This window comes from Gymnoscopelus microlampas (genome assembly GCF_963454915.1).
Source record: "Gymnoscopelus microlampas genome assembly, chromosome: 11".
In the NCBI taxonomy this organism is placed as follows: domain Eukaryota; kingdom Metazoa; phylum Chordata; class Actinopteri; order Myctophiformes; family Myctophidae; genus Gymnoscopelus; species Gymnoscopelus microlampas.
The window spans coordinates 54,627,688-54,651,700 of NC_139948.1; the positions used below are offsets into that span (position 1 = coordinate 54,627,688).

Genomic DNA, 24,013 nt, shown 5'->3' on the forward strand with positions numbered 1-24,013 from the left:
ATAACAGGCCCTTTAATATTCTCCAAACACCCATATTTTACCACATGAAGAACACACACACGGTAACGGTACAATCTTTGTCAATCATGAATGACAGATTATGATACCAATCACATCGCCATGAATGTTATACGTTTCTATATTCATTTATTTAACCCATAGCGAGCAGTGTGCGTTCCAGTTAAAATAAAGCAGTCATGTTTAGGCTATTCACATTTCGCAGTGAGAAAAAGATTGAGCACCACTGATATAGAAACATATGTTTTTCAGAAAACTGTTGAGATTTAGGAGACATGTAGAATCGGCTTCAGGTCTCAAGGGGTTAATTAGTCAGTGTGATTATTAGAACCCTGAGATGCATTCTGAAATGACTCACACACCAGATTAATTCAACTAATTAATTACATTAACTGTGTGTGTGTGTGTGTGTGTGTGTGTGTGTGTGTGTGTGTGTGTGTGTGTGTGTGTGTGTGTGTGTGTGTGTGTGTGTGTGTGTGCGTGTGTGTGTGTGCGTGTGCAGGTTTTGGTCACCTGACCCAGCAGCTGATGACCCTGGCGGGGGGGCGGGTGGTCTTGGTGTTGGAGGGAGGTCACGACCTCACGGCCATCTGTGACGCTGCTGAGAACTGTGTGTCCGCTCTGCTGGGGGGGGAGGTACACGCACACACACACGCACACGAACACACACACACACACACACACACACACACACACACACACACACACACACACACACACACACACACTGCTGGGGGAGCAGGGGCCTATTTCACGAAAGCAGACTTAGGGGTTAAGCCTGGATCTATCCTGTCTTAATTGATCCAGGATTATCCATGAATCGGTTTCATGAAAGCTGAATTATCAACCAGATTAGTTTATCCAGTTCACCCTGGATACGTTTATCCATGACTTTCACGAAAGAAAATTGAAGCAATCCTACCTTAGTTACCATGGAGATTTAGCTGTGAAGTTAGCCTGGTCCGGACCAGGCTAACTGCCAGGTTTAACTAATCCTATTGCCTTTACTGTTCATTAAGCAGTCAATGTGATCACAAACCAATGAGTTTTTACACACGTATTCAATTCTTATGCGAAAATCGAAGATCTACAAGCCCGGAAAAAAATTGTCTTAGGGCGGCCGGGGGTCCACGGGGGTCCCTGTGGCGGCCGGGGGTCCACGGGGGTCCCTGTGTTGACGGCCCCCCGTGGCCCCCCGGACCCCCATGGACCCTCATGGACCCCCGTGGACCCCCAGACCCCCATGGACCCCCGGCCCCCCGTGTACCCCCGGACCCCCGTTGACCGGAATCTATCTATATAAATAGATGGATTCCATGTAATGTCATCATTGCATGGGCATATAATATAGCATTGTAGATTAGTAGGCAATAATTCCAATATTCACTTAAACTCCTCATGTTTAAGCCTAACTGAATTATATATTTATGGACTTGTATATAAATTAATTGCATATTTTTGAACGACTTGTGCATTTCATTTGTCGGCAATACTTTGCCACGCTTTCTCCCTGTAAAATCTCTCTGTACAGATTGGGACACTTTTAGAGATGGTCCATTGGACGAAATAACCACAGTTACAAATGATTACATTATTTTTTGTGTACAGCTGGTTGTTCCTACAAAAGAAATTAAAATCTATCCGAACAATAAAACATATGTGACCAAGGACATAAAGAAAGTAATAAATGAAAGGAAAACAGCCTTCATAAACAAAGATTTCGGTGCACTTAAATTGACAGAAAATAAGCTAAAAACAAAAATGTGACAGAAAATGAACTTGGCTTTGCCAATGACCTAAATACTTTCTATGCCAGATTCGAATCATTAGGCGATTCCTCTAAGTGCACTGAAATACTTAAGGCTGTAACACCTGGCCCCTCAGACAGAATTGTCATCACTGAAGAGGATGTCAGAAAAGTGTTTCTGTGTACTAACACAAGGAAAGCTAATGGGCCGGACGAGTGCAGTGCTTTTCTCCTCAAAAACTTTGCATCTGAGTTGGCTCCTGTGTGGCAACCAATATTTCAAACCTCTGTAGACACACATATAACTCCTCTGTGTTGGAAAACCTCACACATAAAACCATTACCCAAAATCCAATGTCCAAAAGAACATAAGGATTATAGACCCACAGCTCTCACTTCGGTGATCATGAAATCACTGGAAAGAATACTGTTGCAACATCTTGTGAGTATAACTAAAGACAAATTTGACCCCTGTCAGTTTGCTTATAAGAAAGGTTGCGGTACAGAGGATGCGGTTGTCACACTGGTCCACTTCATTACAAAACACCTAGATAAGTCTAATAAGAATCATGCAAGGGTGCTGTTCTTAGACTTTCAATACAATACAGTCTGATATTCTGGTGTCAAAGATGGTACAGTTGGAACTGAATCCATACTTAATTCACTGGTGTGCTTCCTTCCTTACTAACAGAGTACAGAGGGTGAAAGTGAACAGAACCCTCTCCTCAGCATTAACCACTAATGTTGGTGCTCCCCAGGGTTGTGTAAGCTCAGCTGTACTTTTCACCCTTTATACTGACAGCTGTAGTACTGAGAAATGTCTGTCTGAATGTCGCACTGACACACCAGACCAATACATTCTAAAGTACTCTGATGATACAGTTTTGATTTCTCTTTTGGATAGTTCCAGTGATCCTGGACTGCACCAACACAGAGTAAATAAGGTGGTGGAGTGGAGCGATAACAACGCTCTTATCATTAACACAAAAAAGACAGAATAGATTGTTTTTGGTGCTCCACTAGAGATACACAGATCCCCCATTACTATTCATAGTGAACAGATCAACCAGGTATGTTCGTAATTGACCACCTAGGAGTAGTAATTGACCACCTTTTGTCAGACCAGATTGAATCAGTGGGTAAGAAGACAAAACAAAGAGTCTATTTCCTTCGCCGTCTGAGATCTTTTGGTGCTAGTAGACAGATTCTTCTTTTGTTTTTCACTTCTGTTATTATGAGTGTCCTGCAGTACTGTAGTACCACCTGGTATGGATGTCTGTCTATAGCCTTAAAGTCACAACTGCTGCAGCAAGTGAACATTTGTTCAAAGATTGTTGGACAACCACTTCAGAGGCTCTATACATCTACGTATGATAACAGTATGATAAGGTTGGCAAGGAATATCACTTCAAACACTAGCCATGCTTTGTATGGAGAATATAGGTTGCTGCCTTCAGGAAGGAGATACAGTGTTCCTACATACAATAAGGTCAAACTGAAGAGGTCCTTTGTCCATCAGACCACATTGAGGCTTAATCAGGAGTTATAAATGGTAAATGGTGCATTTATATAGCGCTTCTATCCGAAGCGCTTTACATTGATAGTGCCATTAACCCATTCACACACACATTCATACACCGATGGCGGAGGAAACCATGCAAGGCACCAACCTGCTCATCGGGAGCAATTAGGGGTTCAGCGTCTTGCTCAAGGACACTTCTACACTAACTCTAGGGGAGCGCCCCAGCCCGCGATCGAACTGGGAACCTTGCGGTTTTCCAGCTCACACTACCCGGCCACTCTACCCCTGAGCCACTGCCGCCCCAAGCCAGGGGTAGGCTGAGTGGTGGACATTGCTCTTGTCTTTGCATGTCTTTATGTATGTATTTTGTATTTTGTTGTTTTCTTGTGTCATGTCAAATGTGTGTACTGTTATATGTTGCATACATGGCTGTTTTCTGGGTCGCAAGACAAATTTCAGTGCAAACTGACAATAAAGTATTATCGTATCGTATCGTATCCCTGGATCTATATTTATTGCGGCCGTGTTTCCTCTCTTGCTTTATAATACATTTTACTTCCTCATATGATTCCATGAGCTGCTGCAGGGCTGCTGTTCAGCCACAGAGAAGAACGCCGCTCTGGTGTTGGGCTCCATGATTGGTCAAGTTCAAGGATTCTGCTATGGACTTTCATGGTCTTTTATAGGAATATATGAAGCCTGGCTTTACCATCCTGGCTCTACACAATCTGGTTTGACAAAGTCACTCCTTCTCAGCCTGGCTTGGCTTATTCGTACAGAATAAACCAGGCTGTACGGAGCAGACTGGATTTGACTTAAATCCAGGCTTATTTAATTCTGCTTTAGTGTAATAGGCCCCCTGGTACGCACATATAACACTTGTGATTGGTTGATACAAATGTGTCGACTAAATGTCAGTCGACTTCCTTTTTTCACTGACGAAAACTAAATGAAAACAAAGTTATCATGACTAAAGCTATGACTAAAATATTATGACTAAATCTCTCTCTCTCTTTCTCTTTTTCTCTCTCTCTCTCTTTCTCTCTTTCTCTTTCTCTTTCTTTTTCTCTCTCTCTCTCTTTTTCTCTTTCTCTTTCTCTTTCTCTTTCTCTCTCTCTCTCTCTCTTTTTCTCTTTCTCTCTCTTCTCTCTCTCTCTCTCTCTCTCTCTCTCTCTCTCTCTCTCTCTCTCTCTCTCTCTCTCTCTCTCTCTCTCTCTCTCTCTCTCTCTCTCTCAGTTGGAGGTTCTTCCAGACTCAGTTCTTCATCAGGCTCCATGTGTCAACGCCACCGAGTCTCTGGAGAAAGTGATACACATACAAAGTAACACACACACACACACACACACACACACACACACACACACACACACACACACACACACACACACACACACACACACACACAGGACTGCCAAGTCTGATGCAATCTCACAGTTTTGTCAGAATCAGTATTTTGAACTGTTCAGCTGTGTGAAAAGTAACCTGTTTGTAGTGGATCAGTTAGACTTCAATGATGATGTGATTGTCACTCCTGGGGGGCGGCAGTGGCTCAGGGGGGGGTAGAGAGTGAACTGGAGACCGTAAGGTTCCCAGTTCCATCCCAGGTTGGGGGGGGGGGGCTGGGGGGGCTCCCCCAGAGTTAGTGTAGAAGTGTCCTTGAGCAAAGACACTGAACCCCTTAACTGCTCCTGATGAGCAGGTTGGTGCCTTGCATGGTTTCCTCCTCCATCTGTGTGTGTGTGTGTGTGTGTGTGTGTGTGTGTGTGTGTGTGTGTGTGTGTGTGTGTGTGTGTGTGTGTTTTTGTGAGAATGGGTGTGAGAATGGGTGTGTGAATGTGTGTGTGAATGTGTGTATTTTTGCACTTTTATTTTTATTTATTTATTTATTTTTAATTTCCTGACCCATTGAGACCTGAAGCTGATTCTACATGTCTCCTAAATCTCAACAGTTTTCTGAAAAACGTATGTTTCTATATCAGTGGTGCTCAATCCTTTTCATGTCAAGGACCCCCACAATTATATGTAATTGGTTGTTGTGATGAGTGAGTGATGGTTCTATAGCTCTGACACAACACAGTGTCTTGATGGAGACTCTGATGTTGTCTTTCTAATACGTGAAGGGATGTTTTTTCAATTCCTTTTTTATGATTTTCTTAATATAAAATAAAAATATAATATATACTTACTCTCTCACTCTGTCTGTATCTTTCTGTCTCTCTCTGTGTCTCTATGTCACTCTCTCTCTCTGTCTCTCTCTGTGTCTCTATGTCACTCTCTCTCTCTGTCTCTCTCTGTGTCTCTATGTCACTCTCTCGCTCTGTCTGTATCTTTCTGTCTCTCTCTCTCTTTCTGTCTTTATGTCTCTCTCTCTTTCTGTCTTTATGTCTCTCTCTGTGTGTCTCTCTCTCTCTCTCTCTCTCTCTCTCTCTCTCTCTCTCTCTCTCTCTCTCTCTCTCTCTGTCAATTCAATTAAATTCAATTCAAATATGCTTTATTGGCATGACAAGCATTCTTATATTGCCAAAGCATTACATGCATTATGCTACAAAATAATAATACATATTCAGAATCATAACAAACTAGAAAAAGTGCTCCTCGGAGCACAGGTCTCCGCCAGGTCAGGTACGTTATTGTGGCCTCCTGGTGGCGCTATAATAGGCCAATGTGAAAAGGGTGCCATTTATTCTTAGGTCTTTCACGGCAATCAGACACTGCATTCATGATTTGAGGCATTTTGTTCCAAAAATGTGTTTTGCTAAATTAGACCTGCTGGTGGCGCTATAATAGGCCAATGTGAAAAGGGTGGCATTTCTTCCTCGGCCTAGTGGGAATGTGAGTGTGAAAATTCACGGAAATCGCAAGCTGCGTGCGTTTGAGGCTTTTTGTTCAAAACGGACCAATCCTGCAAACTTTGGAGGCCAACCATAGGTAATGAGGATGGAATAAGGGAAATCGGACAGATCCGTGTTGATCACATGACTATAGAGATACTGTGTACCGATTTGCATGACGTTTGGATAAAATCTGTAGGAGTAATGTAAAAAAATGGGTTTTGCACAAATCGGCCTCCTGGTAGCGCTATAACAGGCCCATGTGAAAAAATTAGGGCAGAGGTTCTGAATTGGCATCCAGGGAGTGTGTGTGCACAGTTTCGGAGCGAACGGGCCAACGGTGCCGGAGATTAGCTGGTAACACACAGACAGGACGGACACACACACGGACACACACACGGACACACACACGGACACACACACGGACACACGGACACACACACGGACGGACAGACGGAGGGTAAAACATACTCTCTCGCCATTCCTTCGGCCTGGCGGAGACAATAATACAAACAAGACAAACATAAGCAAAATGACATTAGTCTATTAATTGTAGTAGACTTATAGTGTTCACCCATTGTCCCTCATGTTGTGACAGGCTGCTACATATTTTGCTGCCAACCTTGAACATTGGGCTTTCTCACCTAATAAGTAGAGGATTACCTGGATAGAGTCAAACTGTATCTTTGTTTTTGTTATTTTTGTGAATGTAGGATAGTAATCTTCTCTTATGTGTTTAGATGTGTCACATAATGCAGTCAAGAAGTGTAGCTCTGTCTCCACCACTCCTTGACCACAGTGAGAGCACAGCCTGTCCTCTCTGGACAGACAGGTCTGTCTCCACACAGTCTGTCCTCTCTGGACAGACAGGTCTGTCTCCACACAGCCTGTCCTCTCTGGACAGACAGGTCTGTCTCCACACAGCCTGTCCTCTCTGGACAGACAGGTCTGTCTCCACACAGTCTGTCCTCTCTGGACAGACAGGTCTGTCTCCACACAGTCTGTCCTCTCTGGACAGACAGGTCTGTCTCCACACAGTCTGTCCTCTCTGGACAGACAGCTTTGTCTATATGAGCCTTTCTCCATGGCTAGGCTGTGCTCACTGAGTCTGTACTTTGTTAAGGTTTTTCTCACTTTGCCATCAGTCACCGTGCTCACATATTCTGCCACGGTGTATTGTCTGTTTAGGGCCAGATAGACGTTAACCCATTAAGACCTGGAACTGTGTCATTTTTAGATTTGAGCTAAAAAGCATTATTTTACACTTTGGGCTATTCAAAAATAGCAGATATACAAGCTCATAGCGCGGTGCCGCGCTATGAGCTTGTAGATCTGCTATTTTTTGAAAAATCGTGAAAATGTGTGCAAATCTTTGAATGTATATATTTTTAAAGCGAACATTTTTAACTCAAATCTTTGCTTCTGGGGGGTCCCTGGAACAACATATTTTGATGGGGGTCCGCGGCCAAATACATATAATTGTGGGGGTCCTTGACATGAAAAAGATTGAGCACCACTGATATAGAAACGTTTTTCAGAAAACTGTTGAGATTCAGGAGACATGTAGAATCGGCTTCAGGTCTCAATGGGTTAGGTTTACTTTGGGGTTTTTGTTGTTTCGATCCAATAGTTCTCGTATTTTTGTTTCTGTTGATTAATAATTTGGTTGGGTCTGATGTGTTGGGAGTGATGTCACTGTCCGGAGGCTGGTCATTGGTTTGTTCAGCATCAGGACCATCTGACTGACGGGACTCTTCTCTATGTTCATCTCTTGGCTTTTGTGGGCTTTATAATGATAGGATTTAGGGTCACTCATTTTTAGGTGTTTCCAACATTTTATGGCTCTTTTTTTCAATGTTGATGATTAGAGGGTATTGACCTAATTCTGCTCTGCATGCATTGTTAGGAGTCTTCCTCTGAACCTGGAGGATTCTCTTACAAAACTCCTCATGCAGGATTTACATTGGATGTTTTTCCCATTTTTCAAAATGGGGTTTTGTGAGAGGACCCCAGACTTCACTGCCATATAGTGCAATAGGTTCAATCACTGAGTGGAATATTTTGAGCCAGGTCCTAATTGGGATGTCAACATGTGTTGACCTTTTGATGGCGTAGAAATGCTCTCCTTGCCTTCTTCTGTAATTGTTTGATTGTTGGATTTGTGTTGTTCCTAAGGTGAAGTTGTACTTTCTTCCATGACTTGTGGACCTTTTTTGGAATATGACTACTTTAGTTTTTTCAGGGTTAACTCATTGAGTGCCAGGATTGCCAGAATTATTTCAAAATTGATTCTGAAAAGTGCCAGCGTTTTTTTCACAGAAATCAAAAAGTGCTTAGGAAGCGAGATACAGCCTTTTTCAGTTCTAAGTTAAACAAGGAGTGGATGGAGCTGCACATCTTCAGATGATGATATCTTGGGTTCTGAACATGTTTTTCAAAAAAAAAAAAAAAAAAAAAAAATGATGCTACTTTTTCAAAAACACGTCAAACACGTTAATGGCACTCAGTGAGTTAATTGTCAGGGCCCAGGTCTGACAGAATGTTTCGAGCAGAGCCAGGTTCTGCTGTAGACCCTCTTCTGTTGGTGACAGCAGAACCAGGTCATCTGCGTAAAGGAGGAATCTGATTTCAGAGTCATGTAGAATGAAGCCAGGAGCAGTAGATTGTTCTAATAACTTGGCCAATTCATTAACATAAATGTTGAAGAGGGTTGGGGAGATTGGGTTGCCCTGGGTCACTCCACGCCCTTGAGTGAAGTATGTTGTTTGTTTGTTTCCAATTTTTATTGCACATTTAGTGTTTGTATACATTGATTTAATTATTTCATATGTTTTCCCCCCCACACCACTTTCCAATAATTTATAAAATAATCCCTCATGCCAAATTGAATCGAATGCTTTTTTAAAGTCAACAAAGCAGGCATAGATTTTCTTCTTGTTTTGGTTTACCTGTTTGTCAATTAGGGTGTGGAGGGTGAAAATATGGTCCGATGTCCTGCAATTTGGTAAGAATCCAATTTGTGCTTTACTTAAGACAATGGGCCGGATTCATAACGAGGGTCGTAAATATGGTGTAAATGAAGTTCGTAAAGGAGGTCGTATTTTTGGTACTCACTAACGGACGTGCAATTCAAAAGGGGTGTCGTATATGACAGAGACGTGCGTATGACCAGTGCGTATGACCAGGTGTGATGATTACTCTCTGGAAGGCTGCATCCAACAGCATCCAACTTCAACGTCACCGTGCTGAACCGTGCTAAACAGTGTTGCCATGTCCGCTTATTATAAGCGAATTTGGACTTATTTTTCTGTAATGTTGCTTGTAAATATTGGGAGCTGTAGGATGCGTTTTTTGGGGCTTGTTTCTAAAGTGTAGTTGGTTATTTGGGCTTGCTTCACAATTGTTTAATTGTTTTAACCGGTGGTTCTCAAATATTGTCATGTCATGGACCCCCAAGTTAATATGTAGGCTAATTTATCCCTATAAGCCCCATCTGGAAATGTTTTGTGCCAGCTGGAGGCAGATCTGTGTTGTTAGAATGTTTAAACAATCTTCCAAATCTTCCACATTTTATTACACACATTTTTTTTTTTAAATAGCAGATCTACAAGCTCACAACGGTTTAATTAAAGTGCTTATAATGGCCTAAGTGCCAGTTGCTTCTGTTGGGCTTGTTTTCCTAGACCTGGTTGCTTATTTCTCTCACAACATCTGGCAACGCTGATACAAGTTCAACTCTGCCGTCTCTCGTCTAAAGATAACATATGCGGTGTCGCATCGCCTTGACAACTTACTGTTCTGTCTGGAAGCGGATCACGTAATAAATGCTCTCATGTGTAATGAGAATAAAGAAGTTTACAAGGTTTAACCCCATTACCAAATAAAAGGCTATTAAAATGTGGAAAGGATATTATATAAGCCTTTTCTAATGAACATTGCGCACCTTTACCAAGGTAAAAAGATTATGAAATCCAGCATACAAATGGAACGCTGCTATCCGATTATGGACAAGAGCTTATTGATTACTTATTGATTAAATTCGTTATTTTTTGATTAATATATCACTGTCCTACGTCGGAATGGGGAATATATCTTCTGGACACAGCTTTCATCCACTATTATTAGGCTTGTTTCCTCATCAGATGGTAACATTTATTAGGCTGTTGTGTGTGGCGTTCATGTGATCAATATACAGTAGAGTAGCCTACAGTAGACTATTAGCCTACAAATTAATACCGCAGGACGGACACTGGAAGTGCGTCCGTCCCTCCGCAGTGTCATTAAGGCATGAAGCCTATTTTCATTATTATGTGACACTTTGGCTGAGATGGCCCACTGGCAAACACACTGAGGGACCTTTTCAGCTCTAAATGCGACTCATAGCCTAGAAAATAAATAAAAAGCGGTGGATTCTACATCATGTCTAAGCAATACATCGTTTGACATTTATTTTTTATTTTTTTATATATATGTGTTGACAAATGTTGGGCACATATATATTTTATTTGAGGTTTGCCACTGTTGTAATTGATTTTGGCATGAAGAATAAAGCATTCTAAAGACATACGCACATTTCAGCCCTGGCAAGACTGCCTCGGGGGTGACGTGAGAACGTGCGCACCTGACGCACAAAACACAGACCAAAAAATCTTTATGAATCAGGTGTATGTGTACGACTTGTCCTAAATGCCGGTACGTACAAAATATGGTCGCAAATCCCTTTATGAATCCGGCCCATTGTGCTTCATAAGGAAGTCTATGAGTCTTGTGTTTAAAATACTACAAAACACCTTCCCCAGATTACTGTTCACACAAATGCCTCTGTAGTTGTTAGGGTCTAATGTATCTCCACTTTTGAAAATGGCCGTGATGAGTCCTTTGTTCCAGATGTCAGGGAAGTGTCCGACACTCAGAATCAAGTTGAACAGTTTTACTATGGCCAATCTTAATTTGGTGTCTGTGTTTTTTAGCATTTCATTTAAAATTCTATCAGCTCCACAGGCCTTTTTAGGCTGCAGAGTCTGAAGCTTTTCATTCAATTCTTTTTCAGTAATTTGGTAGTCTAATGGGTTTTGATATTGTTTAATCGCTAATTCTAATGTAAGCATGTTTCCATTTATTTTAGTTTGCTCTGGGTTCATTGTTATTTTACTATATAATTTGTTGAAATGGTCTTTCCATACCTCTCCATCTTGGATCGGTATCTCTTCATGGTGTTTTTTATGTAATGCTTTCCAATTGTCACAGAAGTGGTTTGAATTTAGTGATTCTTCAATGGTTTCTAATTGTTTTTGTGTAAACTCTGCTCTCTTGATTCTGAGTGTGGTTTTGTATTCTTTCAATGCTTCCCAATAGCCAGGACGCACGTCTTGGTTGTTTGGTTGTCTGTGTTTCTCATTTGATAATTCTCAGAGTTTTTTCCTCATGTTTTTGCATTCCAAATCAAACCATTTTTCTGTTTGTATATGTTTAGATTTGGATCTAGATGTCTTCAAATTGGACATAGATGCCAGTTGGTCAAATATTTGATTTATATTTTGTACCGCCAAATGAATGCCGTGATTATTTTGAGGGTAAATTTGAACAAGGTAATTGTCTATGAGTGATTGAATTTTAGGATCTCTAATTGCTTTACCATATTCATCTGTGCTGTTTTGGACCCATCTGTATTGTTTGGTGATATTGTAGAGCTTACTGGGTTTAGTTTTTGTGTTAGATGTCTCTGCCTTTTTTTTTAGATACACAGTAATTTGGCTGTGATCTGACAGAGGTGTTAATGGCTTGACTGTGAAGGCCCTGAGAGAGAATGGGTCCAAATCTGTGATCACATGGTCAACAGTGCTGCAGCCAAGAGATGAACCGTAGGTGTACTGCCCCAGAGAGTCCCCTCTCATTCTACCATTAACAATGTACAGACCCAGACTTTGACAGAGATCTATGAGGCATTTTCCGTTTGTGTTGACCTGTGTATCAGAACTTGTTCTTGGGTAGTCAACTATATTTCTTGGGTAGTTGTGACCAAATATGTGCCTATTACCCATGTCTCTTGTAAAGTCAGGCATGTGGTTTAGGTCTCCACAGATCAACACCTTCCCCTCTGGGCCTGGAAGTGGTTGATTTCATTGTGGAGACATGGGAAGATCTCCTCGTTGAAGTATGGAGACTCAGAGGGAGGGATGTATAGGGCACATAGGTAGGTATCTTGGTTGGAGTCAGTGATCTCCTTCTGGATTTTAAGCCAAATATGAGAGGTTTATTTTTTTATTTGTGAAATGTAGGTGTCCAAATCCGATTCATACCAGATGATGATACCCCCTGAGTCTCTACCCTTGTTAGTTGTGGGATTTTTGGGGCGGTGTAGCCGCCCCCTATAAGTGAGTTTTGGACACCGACCAAAACATTTGTGTACCCCCTAACCCTTCCATTGTTAATGCAAATCGATACTTTTTTCATATCAGCCAATCACATTACAGCTAGTGTCATCACCACTAACTGTAATGTGATTGGCTGACTTTGCAAATTCAGGACTGTGATTGGCTAGCGAAACACATGACACATGTGCAGCCCTATAAATAGCAGTATGGACTTTAAAAAAAGTAATCTATCCTTTTTTTAAAGTGAGTCATGTTGTGATGACCACACACCGCCCACTTCACACTGGGTGTGATTTTTTATAGAAGAAACAATAATTTCACGGTAGCCTGAGGGGCAATGGGTGACTGCATCTGATCTACACCAGGTTTCTTCAAGAATGATTATGTCCATATTTTTCATGTGTTGTTGGAATTCCAGGGTTGTACTTTTTAAACCAAACAAAGATGAACTCAGACCCTGGATATTCCACATGGAGATAGTTAGTGACTTCATGTTAATGTAACTAGAACTAATGCAACTGAATCAATGGTACAGATCTTTTCCGTTTCCAACAAGATAAACAAATAATAACATTTTCGGTATGTCAAATTTCAATTGTCTCTATGTCTCTCTCTCTCTCTCTCTCTCTCTCTCTCTCTCTCTCTCTCTCTCTCTCTCTCTCTCTCTCTCTCTCTCTCTCTCTCTCTCTCTCTCTCTCTCTAGGTGATCATTGGTCAGGCCTGCAGCGATTGGCTCAGACGGTCTCTCAGAGCCTATCGGACGCCCAGAGGGGAGGAGCTTCGTCCCCATTGGACGACGGCCAGAGCGGCGGAGCGGCGTCCCCATTGGACGGCGCGGAGGCGGGGCACGGAGACCAGAGCCAATCGGAGTCGGCGGCAGAAGAGGCGGAGACTCTGGTTGCCATGGCGTCGCTGACGGTCGACGTCCAGTCTAGCCCCGCCCCCGTCGTCCTGGAAACCAACAGGTCAGCTTTCCTTTGGTCACTAGAGGGCGCTGTTCCCCCTGGGTCACACAGTTATTTTAGTCCATTATAAACCCCATAGGGTTCATCTTAGACCCAGTGGTTCTCAAACTTTTTCATGTCAGGGACCCCCAAATAGACACTTATTACCCCACGGACCCCCATTTGAAAAGGTAAGCCAGGGACCCCCATAAGAGAAGATTTTTACTGCTCTCTAGCAGTGATTCTCAACCATTTTAATTTCAAGGACCCCCAGTTTGACATGCATTAGAGGCTACGGACCCCCATTTAATGGCATTTATACCTCTGGGACCCCAATTCACATTGTAAAATCTATGTTAATGTAACTCTGAGAGTGTACAACTGACGGGTCCATTTGGTTCCATTTGTACACTCTCAGAGTTACAGAGCCATAAGGGTCCATTTGGTTCCTGTCTATCATTTAGCTGGGGACCCCCTGGAACCACCTCAAGTACCCCTAGGGGTCCCCGGACCCCACTTTGAGAACCAATGTCTTAGATCACATCAGTTTACTCACATGGATATGAAGCTTATTTTATCAGCCTGTCCTACACTGGCTGCCCAAAGAACAAAGAACTCACTTCACCACTTATAAGGCACTCCACAACCTGGCAACCCCCTACCTCCCTGACCACCTCCTCCTCCACAACCTGGCAACCCCCTACCTCCCTGACCTCCTCCTCCTCCACAACCTGGCAACCCCCTACCTCCCTGACCTCCTCCTCCTCCACAACCTGGCAACCCCCTACCTCCCTGACCTCCTCCTCCTCCACAACCTGGCAACCCCCTACCTCCCTGACCTCCTCCTCCTCCACAACCTGGCAACCCTCCCCTCCCCTCCGGAATTATTTCTGGGTTAGGGTATCCTAACTAGATCTTAAAGATCAAGCTTACAACGTGTCAAAACGCGTCACAACGCGTCACAACACGTCAACACGTGAAGCGGTTGAAGTGGTTAAATTGGATCTGTCCTAATGGAAACACATATCTCTCAAGTTTTCCTGGTGACATACTGTATCTTAGTGGGGGAAGATTGACATATTTACGTAGCATAATAATATGACATGAACGAAAGGTTGTTTAACCCATTAAGACCTGGAACTGTGTCATTTTTAGATTTGAGCTAAAAAGCATTATTTTACACTTTGGGCTATTCACTTTGGGCATGGCATACTGTGTCATGGCTAGATCACTGTATATGCACAGCTGATGCACACGCTTCCCTGGACAACATAAACATATGCTATGATCTGGCCACCACAGATCATATCCCGATAGTAATGACCCTAAATGTTGAAAACATTCCAGTTCTATCTGTGGATGACAGTAAAACATACACAGGGAGGCTGGATTGGACTAAACTAAGTGAGCAGGATATTAATCACTATACCTCACTCACAGACAAATCACTAGACTCTGTTGTTCTTCCAAGGGAAGCCATGCAGTGCAGTGACACTAACTGTAAAAATGTGCATCATGGTAGAGATTTATGTTCTACTTATCATCTTATTATAAATGTTTTAAATGACTCAAGTAAGGGTCTTTACAAGGGAAAGAAAAATGAGTTTAGTATAAAACCTGGTCGGAATGAACATGTGACCGAGCTACACACTGCTGCTAGAGATGCTCTTAAAGTATGGTCAGAATCAGGTAGGCCATAGCCTCGGAAACCCATGCCTTTTTTTTTGTTTCAAAAGAAAAAAAGCCTGGGAGAACCTTGCAGGAACGCTGGTCTTAGGACCTTGTTATCTCCTAACCAATCAGAGTGCTCCAAACCCAGGCGCTGGAATCCAGCGCCTGGGTTTGGCTCCGCCCTTCAAGACCATCGATTGGGCTCGTTCTTTCAGTCTAGGTAGGCCAAGACATGGGTCTGTGTTTGAACAGAAACAGGCCTCTAATGCCAAATATAAGTATGCTGTCCGGTTCATTAAAAAGAATGAGGACACAATGAGGGCAGACTCACTTGCCAGAAAGCTGCGTAACAACAGCTGTTTTGATTTCTGGCAAGAGGTCAAAACTATAAACAACAGTAAAATTACCATCTTCCATTGAAGGAGTGTGTGGGTCAGGCAATATTGCTGAACTGTGGCGGCAACACTACTATGAGTTGTTCAACTGTGTTAAGAGTGACTCTTTTGTGGTGGAAAAGGTAGACCCCACTGAAATTGTGACTGAAGAAGTCTACAACACTATAATGAAGCTATTATTAGGTTTCGAGAGCCTATCAGGCTTCGAACCCTATTACATCTGTAAGAGTTCATTATTCTTCCGCCGGTTTTGCCAGTTCTGGCCTAACCGCGTGGTCACTTTTTATGAAATTCGGCAATATGGTAGAGGGCTATGCCAAACGGCGAAAACCCGAAACTCACAAACATTGGCCAAAGGGTGGCGCTGTAGCACTCAATTGAAATATGCCAACTTTGAACAGGTACAACTCATGCCCTGTTTGACCCACAGCCATGAAACTTCGATGCACACATGCGTCTCCTCATGCCTAACAACTTTCACACTCTGACTTTTGACCTCTGACCTTTAGATCTCCCACCATTTCGAATTCTATGAAAAGCAGTAAAAAGCAGTAAAAAGCCTACTCCTCCTGGGATTTATGAGCAATCTGTACGAAACTGTATACACATGAACTTTGGACCAATGCCGACAGACGTAACCAAGCGGATTTTCCATAAGTGAAAACGTTAAGCTTTTATAAGCCAATGAAAATTGCAGCTTTTTTTTAAATTATTCATCTGCCCCTAACACATACATGCAGACTCACATTTGTTTGACACTTTGCAATATTGTAGAGGGTCCTTCCAAGTATCACTGAAACCAATCTTACTCCAATTGGTCAAAGGGGGGCGCTATAGCAATTTTTTGAAAATGCAAACTTTAAACAGGCAAAAGTCATGCCTCGTTTGGCCGACAGCCGTTAAACCTGCTTACACATGTGCCTTGACTCATGAGGAACACATGTATCACTTTGACCAGTAAGCTCTGCCCTTAGATTGTCTGCAATTTTGAGCAGTTTGAAAAACATTTAAATCCAGGATTTCTGAGCAATTTGCATGAAACTGTGTCAAATACATGTTTGAGGCCCTTTTTCACAGGTTCAGGTGTGTTGGTTCAATAGCTTGATCGCTTAATCATCTGCCTTGAAACCATAGGGTAGCCGGTTCGAATCCCACCTCAGGTAGACTTAATTATAATTGCATTGCACACAACATGACTATATCAATGAATACATGTGCAATTGTTAAAGATGACGAGAAATGAATACTTGAAAGTAGTTATTTTCAATGTATGACGTACTTCATTCGCGCTTTTGTTTTGTTTTGTTGGATTCTCCCTTTTCACTGTCTAAGGCTGTGTATTGGATAGCTCCACCAGTAGAGTGTGAGTCTCATGTGCCAAAGGTCCCTGGTTCGAATCCCACTTATTACAGTTCACATTTAAATTGCATTGTACAAAACATGACCCTGTTAATTCAGACATGTGCAATGTTTAGACAATAACACGAAATGCTTTTGAGAGTAGTTGTTTTTTATGTATGACATACTTTCTTGTGAAAATAGCCGATCTACAATCTCACACCTTTTTAGATAGCAACGCGTTGTGAGCTTGTAGATCGACTATTTTCCACTAGTTTCCATTCCGAAATATATTGAGCAGTTTGAAAAACATTTAAACCAAGGATTTCTGAGCAATTTGCGTGAAAGTGTGTCATGTGTGTAAACTCCCTTTTCACTAGTACAGGTCTGTTGGCCCAATGGCTTAATCATCTGCCTTGAAACCACAGGGTTCCTGGTTCGAATCCCACGTCATGTAGAATTCATTATAATTGCATTGCACACAACATGACTGTATCAATGAATACATGTGCAATTGTTAACCAGTAAACTCCGCCCTTAGATTGTCTGCAATTTTGAGCAGTTTGAAAAACATTTAAATCCACTATTTCTGAGCAATTTGCGTGAAAGTGTGTCATGTGTGTGAACTCCCTTTTCATCAGTTCGGGTCTGTTGGCCCAATGGCTTAATCATCTGCCTTGATACCAGAGGGTCGCCGGTTCAAATCTCACCTCATGCAGACCTCAACTCAATTGCATTGCACACAACATGACTGTATCAATGAATAAACATGCAATTGTTAAATGAAATGCTTATTGAGAGTAGTTGTTTTCAATGTATGATGTACTTCATTCCCTCTTTTTAAGGTTTCGAGAGCCTGTAAGGCTTCGAAGCCTTATTGCATTCCTTGGCTTTCACTATTATTATTAGGTTTCGAGAGCCTATCAGGCTTCGAACCCTATTACATCTGTAAGAGTTCATTATTCTTCCGCCGGTTTTGCCAGTTCTGGCCTAACCGCGTGGTCACTTTTTATGAAATTCGGCAATATGGTAGAGGGCTATGCCAAACGGCGAAAACCCGAAACTCACAAACATTGGCCAAAGGGTGGCGCTGTAGCACTCAATTGAAATATGCCAACTTTGAACAGGTACAACTCATGCCCTGTTTGACCCACAGCCATGAAACTTCGATGCACACATGCGTCTCCTCATGCCTAACAACTTTCACACTCTGACTTTTGACCTCTGACCTTTAGATCTCCCACCATTTCGAATTCTATGAAAAGCAGTAAAAAAGACTCTTCCTTCGTACAGATTGAGCAATCTGTACGAAACTGTATACACATGAACTTTGGACCAATGCCGACAGACGTGAGCAAGCAGATTTTCCATAAGTGAAAACGTTAAGCTTTTATAAGCCAATGAAAATTGCAGTTTTATGACAATTATTCATCTGCCCCTAAAACATACATGCAGACTCGCATTTGTTTGACACTTTGCAATATTGTAGAAGGTCATTCCAAGTATCACTGAAACCAATCTTACTCCAATTGGTCAAAGGGGGGCGCTATAGCAATTTTTTGAAAATGCAAACTTTAAACAGGCAAAAGTCATGCCTCGTTTGGCCGACAGCCGTTAAACCTGCTTACACATGTGCCTTGACTCATGAGGAACACATGTATCACTTTGACCAGTAAGCTCTGCCCTTAGATTGTCTGCAATTTTGAGCAGTTTGAAAAACATTTAAATCCAGGATTTCTGAGCAATTTGCGTGAAAGTGTGTCATGTGTTTGAACTCCCTTTTCACTAGTTCAGGTGTGTAGGTTCAATAGCTTGATAGCTTAATCATCTGCCTTGAAACCACAGGGTTGCTGGTTCGAATCCCACCTCAGGTAGACTTCATTATAATTGCATTGCACACAACATGACTGTATCAATGAGGAACATATCTATCACTTTGACCAGTAAGCTCCGCCCTTAGATTGTCTGCAATTTTGAGCAGTTTGAAAAACATTTAAATCCAGCATTTCTGAGCAATTTGCGTGAAAGTGTGTCATGTGTGTGAACTCCTTTTTCATCAGTTCGGGTCTGTTGGCCCAATGGCTTAATCATCTGCCTTGATACCACAGGGTCGCTGGTTCAAATCTCACCTCATGCAGACCTCAACTCAATTGCATTGCACACAACATGACTGTATCAATGCATGTGCAATTGTTAAAGATAACGAGAAATGCGTACTTGAAAGTAGTTATTTTCAATGTATGACGTAATTCATTTGCCCTTTTGTTTTGTGTTGTTGGATTCTCCTTTCTCACTATCTGATGCTGTCGATTCAATAGCTCCACCAGTAGAGTGTGAGCCTCATGTGCCGAAGGTCCCTGGTTCAAATCCCACTGATTACAGTTTACATTTATATTGCATTATACAAAACATGACCCTGTTAATTCAGACATGTGCAATTTTTAAACAATAACATGAAATGCTTTTTTGAGAGTAGTTGTTTTTTATGTATGACATACTTTCTTGTGAAAATAGCCGATCTACAATCTCACAACTTTTCAGATAGCAACGCGTTGTGAGCTTGTAGGTCGACTATTTTCACTAGTTTCCAGTCCGAGGAGACAAAAAAAAAACTTTATTGGTAAATGTTTTGTGAACCAGTGATCTACAGTAGTTAGCGAAATAGAGGCTTGGTTCATAATGGACGGAAAAACCTATAGATATCAACAGACACCATCAGGGAGGCCATATCTCTAGCTCAATGAGAAGAGAGGCAGCCTGTGAATCCATAGGTCGCTGGTTCGATCCCTGTCCCCAACAATGCGTTGAGGTGATCATCATTTGGAATTATCCTATTCCCATGGATTGGATCCACCCCTCTCACTCATCACCAATCACACCTGCCACATGCACAGTACAATTTTTAGGTACTTTTACTTTACTACTCTACTCTACTACAATTACAGCAGATGACAGCTTTAGTTACTTGTTACTTTGCAGATGTAATTATTAATACAACACCTACAGTAACCACATACAGCCGATCTACAATGTGACGCGTTATGAGCTTGTATGTATATAATAAGCAACCCATGCTGTATGATAACTTACCACATATGAAATCGAATTCTGTCTATCCAATGGCTCAGTCTGTACTGTGGCCATAGCTGAGTGGTTAGTGAGCCCACCTAGGGAGCCAGAGGCCCTGGTTGCCCCAGGTACGATTCCAGGCCAGGCCAGCAAATGTGTCGATGAAATGAAATTTGTCCCTGAGCAAGACTCTTAACCCCTAATTGCTCACAGGCTCTCATTGGAAACAAGACCGCAAGGACTTTCATGAACGGACCTGGAATTATCCTTATCCTTTACACTGTCTACCCACAAGTCTATAGGTCCCTGGTTCAAACCTCAATTTAACCGGTCCAAATATAATTTACTGAACAAAAATCATGACTTTGTTAATTAATGCATGTTCACTTCTTCTCTCTCGCTCTCTCTCTTACTGCCTCTCTTTCTCACTGCCTCTCTCTCTCTCTCTCTCTCCCTCTCTCTCTCTCTCTCTCTCTCTCTCTCTTTCTTTCTCTCTCTCTCTCTCTCTCTCTCTCTCTCTCTCTCTCTCTCTCTCTCTCTCTCTCTCTCTCTCTCTCTCTCTCTCTCTCTCTCCCCTTCTCTCTCTCTCTCCCTCTCCCTCTCCCTCTCTCTCTCTCTCTCTCTCTCTCTCTGTCACTGTCTGTCTGTCTGCCAGTCTGCCACTCTGTCACTGTCTGTCTGTCTGCCAGTCTGCCACTCTGTCACTGTCTGTCTGTCTGTCTGTCTGTCTGCCAGTCTGCCACTCTGTCACTCTGTCACAGTCTGTCTGTCTGCCAGTCTGCCACTCTGTCACTGTCTGTCTGTCTGCCAGTCTGCCACTCTGTCACTGTCTGTCTGTCTGCCAGTCTGCCACTCTGTCACTGTCTGTCTGTCTGCCAGTCTGCCACAGTCTGTCTGTCTGCCACTCTGTCACTGTCTGTCTGTCTGCCAGTCTGCCACTCTGCCACTCTGTCACAGTCTGTCTGTTTGTCTGTCTGCCACTCTGTCACAGTCTGCCAGTCTGCCAGTCTGTCACAGTCTGCCAGTCTGCCACTCTGTCACTGTCTGTCTGTCTGCCAGTCTGCCAGTCTGCCACAGTCTGTCTGTCTGCCAGTCTGCCAGTCTGCCACAGTCTGTCACAGTCTGCCAGTCTGCCAGTCTGCCACTCTGTCACAGTCTGCCAGTCTGCCACTCTGTCAAAGTCTGCCAGTCTGCCAGTCTGCCACTCTGTCACAGTCTGCCAGTCTGCCATTATTCTCGAAACCGCTCATTGCTGCTTGCAGCTATATTTATTATTATTATTATTATTATTATTATTATTATTATCATTATTATTATTACAGTCATTTAGCAGACGCTTTTATCCAAAGCGACTTACAATAAGTGCATTCAACATAGGTAGGGAACGAAACTACTAATCACCAGAAGTCTGAAGTGCATTTCCTGCAAAAACAAGCAACCAAGAGTATACCTAGCGCTAAGGTAAAAGTGCTATATATCAGCTACCTACTGTCTTAAACAGATGAGACAAAATAGCTAAATCAAATGAGCAGGAGCTAATACAAAAGTGTATCGACTAAACAAGATCCAATAAAACAGTACAACAATAAAATAAGAGTTCGTACAACTAGTTAATAACAAGTAAGCCAAACAAAGAGGAAGGGTAGTGTTTCCTGAAGAGGTGGGTTTTCAGCCTGCGGCGAAAGATGGGCAGTGACTCTGCTGTCCTGACATCAGTGACTCTGCTGTCCTGACATCAGTGACTCTGCTGTCCTGACATCAGTGTCTCTGCTGTCCTGACATCAGTGACTCTGCTGTCCTGACATCAGTGACTCTGCTGTCCTGACATCAGTGTCTCTGCTGTCCTGACATCAGTGACTCTGCTGTCCTGACATCAGTGACTCTGCTGTCCTGACATCAGTGTCTCTGCTGTCCTGACATCAGTGACTCTGCTGTCCTGACATCAGTGACTCTGCTGTCCTGACATCAGTGTCTCTGCTGTCCTGACATCAGTGACTCTGCTGTCCTGACATCAGTGACTCTGCTGTCCTGACATCAGTGACTCTGCTGTCCTGACATCAGTGACTCTGCTGTCCTGACATCAGTGACTCTGCTGTCCTGACATCAGTGACTCTGCTGTCCTGACATCAGTGACTCTGCTGTCCTGACATCAGTGACTCTGCTGTCCTGACATCAGTGACTCTGCTGTCCTGACATCAGTGTCTCTGCTGTCCTGACATCAGTGACTCTGCTGTCCTGACATCAGTGACTCTGCTGTCCTGACATCAGTGACTCTGCTGTCCTGACATCAGTGACTCTGCTGTCCTGACATCAGTGACTCTGCTGTCCTGACATCAGTGACTCTGCTGTCCTGACATCAGTGTCTCTGCTGTCCTGACATCAGTGTCTCTGCTGTCCTGACATCAGTGACTCTGCTGTCCTGACATCAGTGTCTCTGCTGTCCTGACATCAGTGACTCTGCTGTCCTGACATCAGTGTCTCTGCTGTCCTGACATCAGTGACTCTGCTGTCCTGACATCAGTGACTCTGCTGTCCTGACATCAGTGACTCTGCTGTCCTGACATCAGTGACTCTGCTGTCCTGACATCAGTGACTCTGCTGTCCTGACATCAGTGGGAAGTTCATTCCACCACTGTGGGGCCAGAACAGAAAAAAGTTGTGACCGTGTGGATCGACCAGAAGCTAGAAAAGAACAAAGCTTGTGGCCTGGATAACATCTCAGCTGAACTCTTAAAACATGCCAGTCTAAAGCTTGCTCCTATACTTGCTCTGTGTATTACTGGATTCCTTAATCATGGTGTCTTACCAGATTCCATGTTATCTGTGCTGCTTGTGCCAGTTAACAAGGACAAAGCTGGGAAAATAAATAGCATTGATAATTACAGACCTATTGCTCTAGCTAGCATTCTCTCCAAAGTCCTGGAGAAAATCCTGCTGGACAGGTTGGATAGGTATATTACCACAGCTGATGACCAGTTTGGTTTTAAAAGGAAACATGGCACTGATATGTGTATTTTTGCTTTAAAGGACATTATAGTAAAATATAGAAGCCATAATTCCACCATGTTTTTGTCTTTTATTGATGCTTCTAGAGCATTTGACAGATTGAATCACTTCAAATGATTTGACAAAATGTGCCAAAGAGGGGATACTTATAAGGATCTTAGCCTTTTGGTATGCACATCAGACTATGCAGGTGAAGTGGGGCAGTACTGTGTCTGAACATTTCTATGTAGGTAATGGGGTTAAGCAAGGGGGGATTTTATCTCCTCTATTGTTTAATTTATACATGGATGATCTGTCTAGGAATCTGAACCTGTGTAATACTGGATGTGTCATACAGTAGGTGATTCTATTGTTAACCACCTTATGTATGCGGATGATTTAATTATCTTCTCCCTGTACAGTGCAGGCTTACAACAGCTTCTGAGGGTCAGTTCCCAGTATGGCATTGATTTTAATATTAAGTATAATGCCAAGAAGAGAAGCATCATGATTGTGCGAAGTAAAGAGGATAAAAAGGCAGTATTCCCTAACTTCATTCTCAGTAGCAACATACTATCTCTGTGCAGTGAGATTAAGTATCTTGGTCACTGTATCTCTGATGATCTCTCAGACGATAAAGACATCCATAGACAACGCTGCAAACTGTATGCTCAGGCAAACATACTAATGCGGAAATTTCACAAATGTTCTGTACATGTCAAGGTATCACTTTTTAAAGCTTTCTGTTCACCTTTGTATACGGCTCACCTATGGAGTAACTACTAGGCTAGCAGAAAAAAAAGTTGCATACAATGATGCTTTACGGTTGCTGGTGAGGGTACCAAGATGGCACAGTGCCAGCCAGCTGTTTGTTAACTTGGGGGTACCTACCTGTCAAGCCCTGTTAAGAAATGTAATGTACAAATTCATATGTCGTCTTGAAGAGTCTGACAATCATGTTAAGATTTTAATTTACCCTATCAAGAGTTCTACTCGGTTCTCTTCCATGATATGGAGACATTGGTGCAACAGCCTCTGCTGACTATGAGTAGCTGTAGATGGACTGTTTTCTTGTTTTATGTGTTTTGTTTTGTTTTGTTTTGTTTTATTTATTTGCTT

The 24,013-nt window shown here is 42.6% G+C and overlaps 1 protein-coding gene across 1 annotated transcript in view; it reads left to right on the top strand.

Annotated features, from left to right (window-relative positions):
- Nucleotides 1–24,013, top strand: part of hdac5 (histone deacetylase 5) — a 108,389-nt gene that overhangs the window by 82,362 nt on the left and 2,014 nt on the right. Inside the window, exons 26-28 of the mRNA XM_084070916.1 lie at nucleotides 521–654; nucleotides 4,524–4,608; nucleotides 13,196–13,457. Coding sequence (XP_083927042.1) covers nucleotides 521–654; nucleotides 4,524–4,608; nucleotides 13,196–13,457 — 481 coding nt within the window. The remainder of the gene's footprint in view (nucleotides 1–520; nucleotides 655–4,523; nucleotides 4,609–13,195; nucleotides 13,458–24,013) is intronic.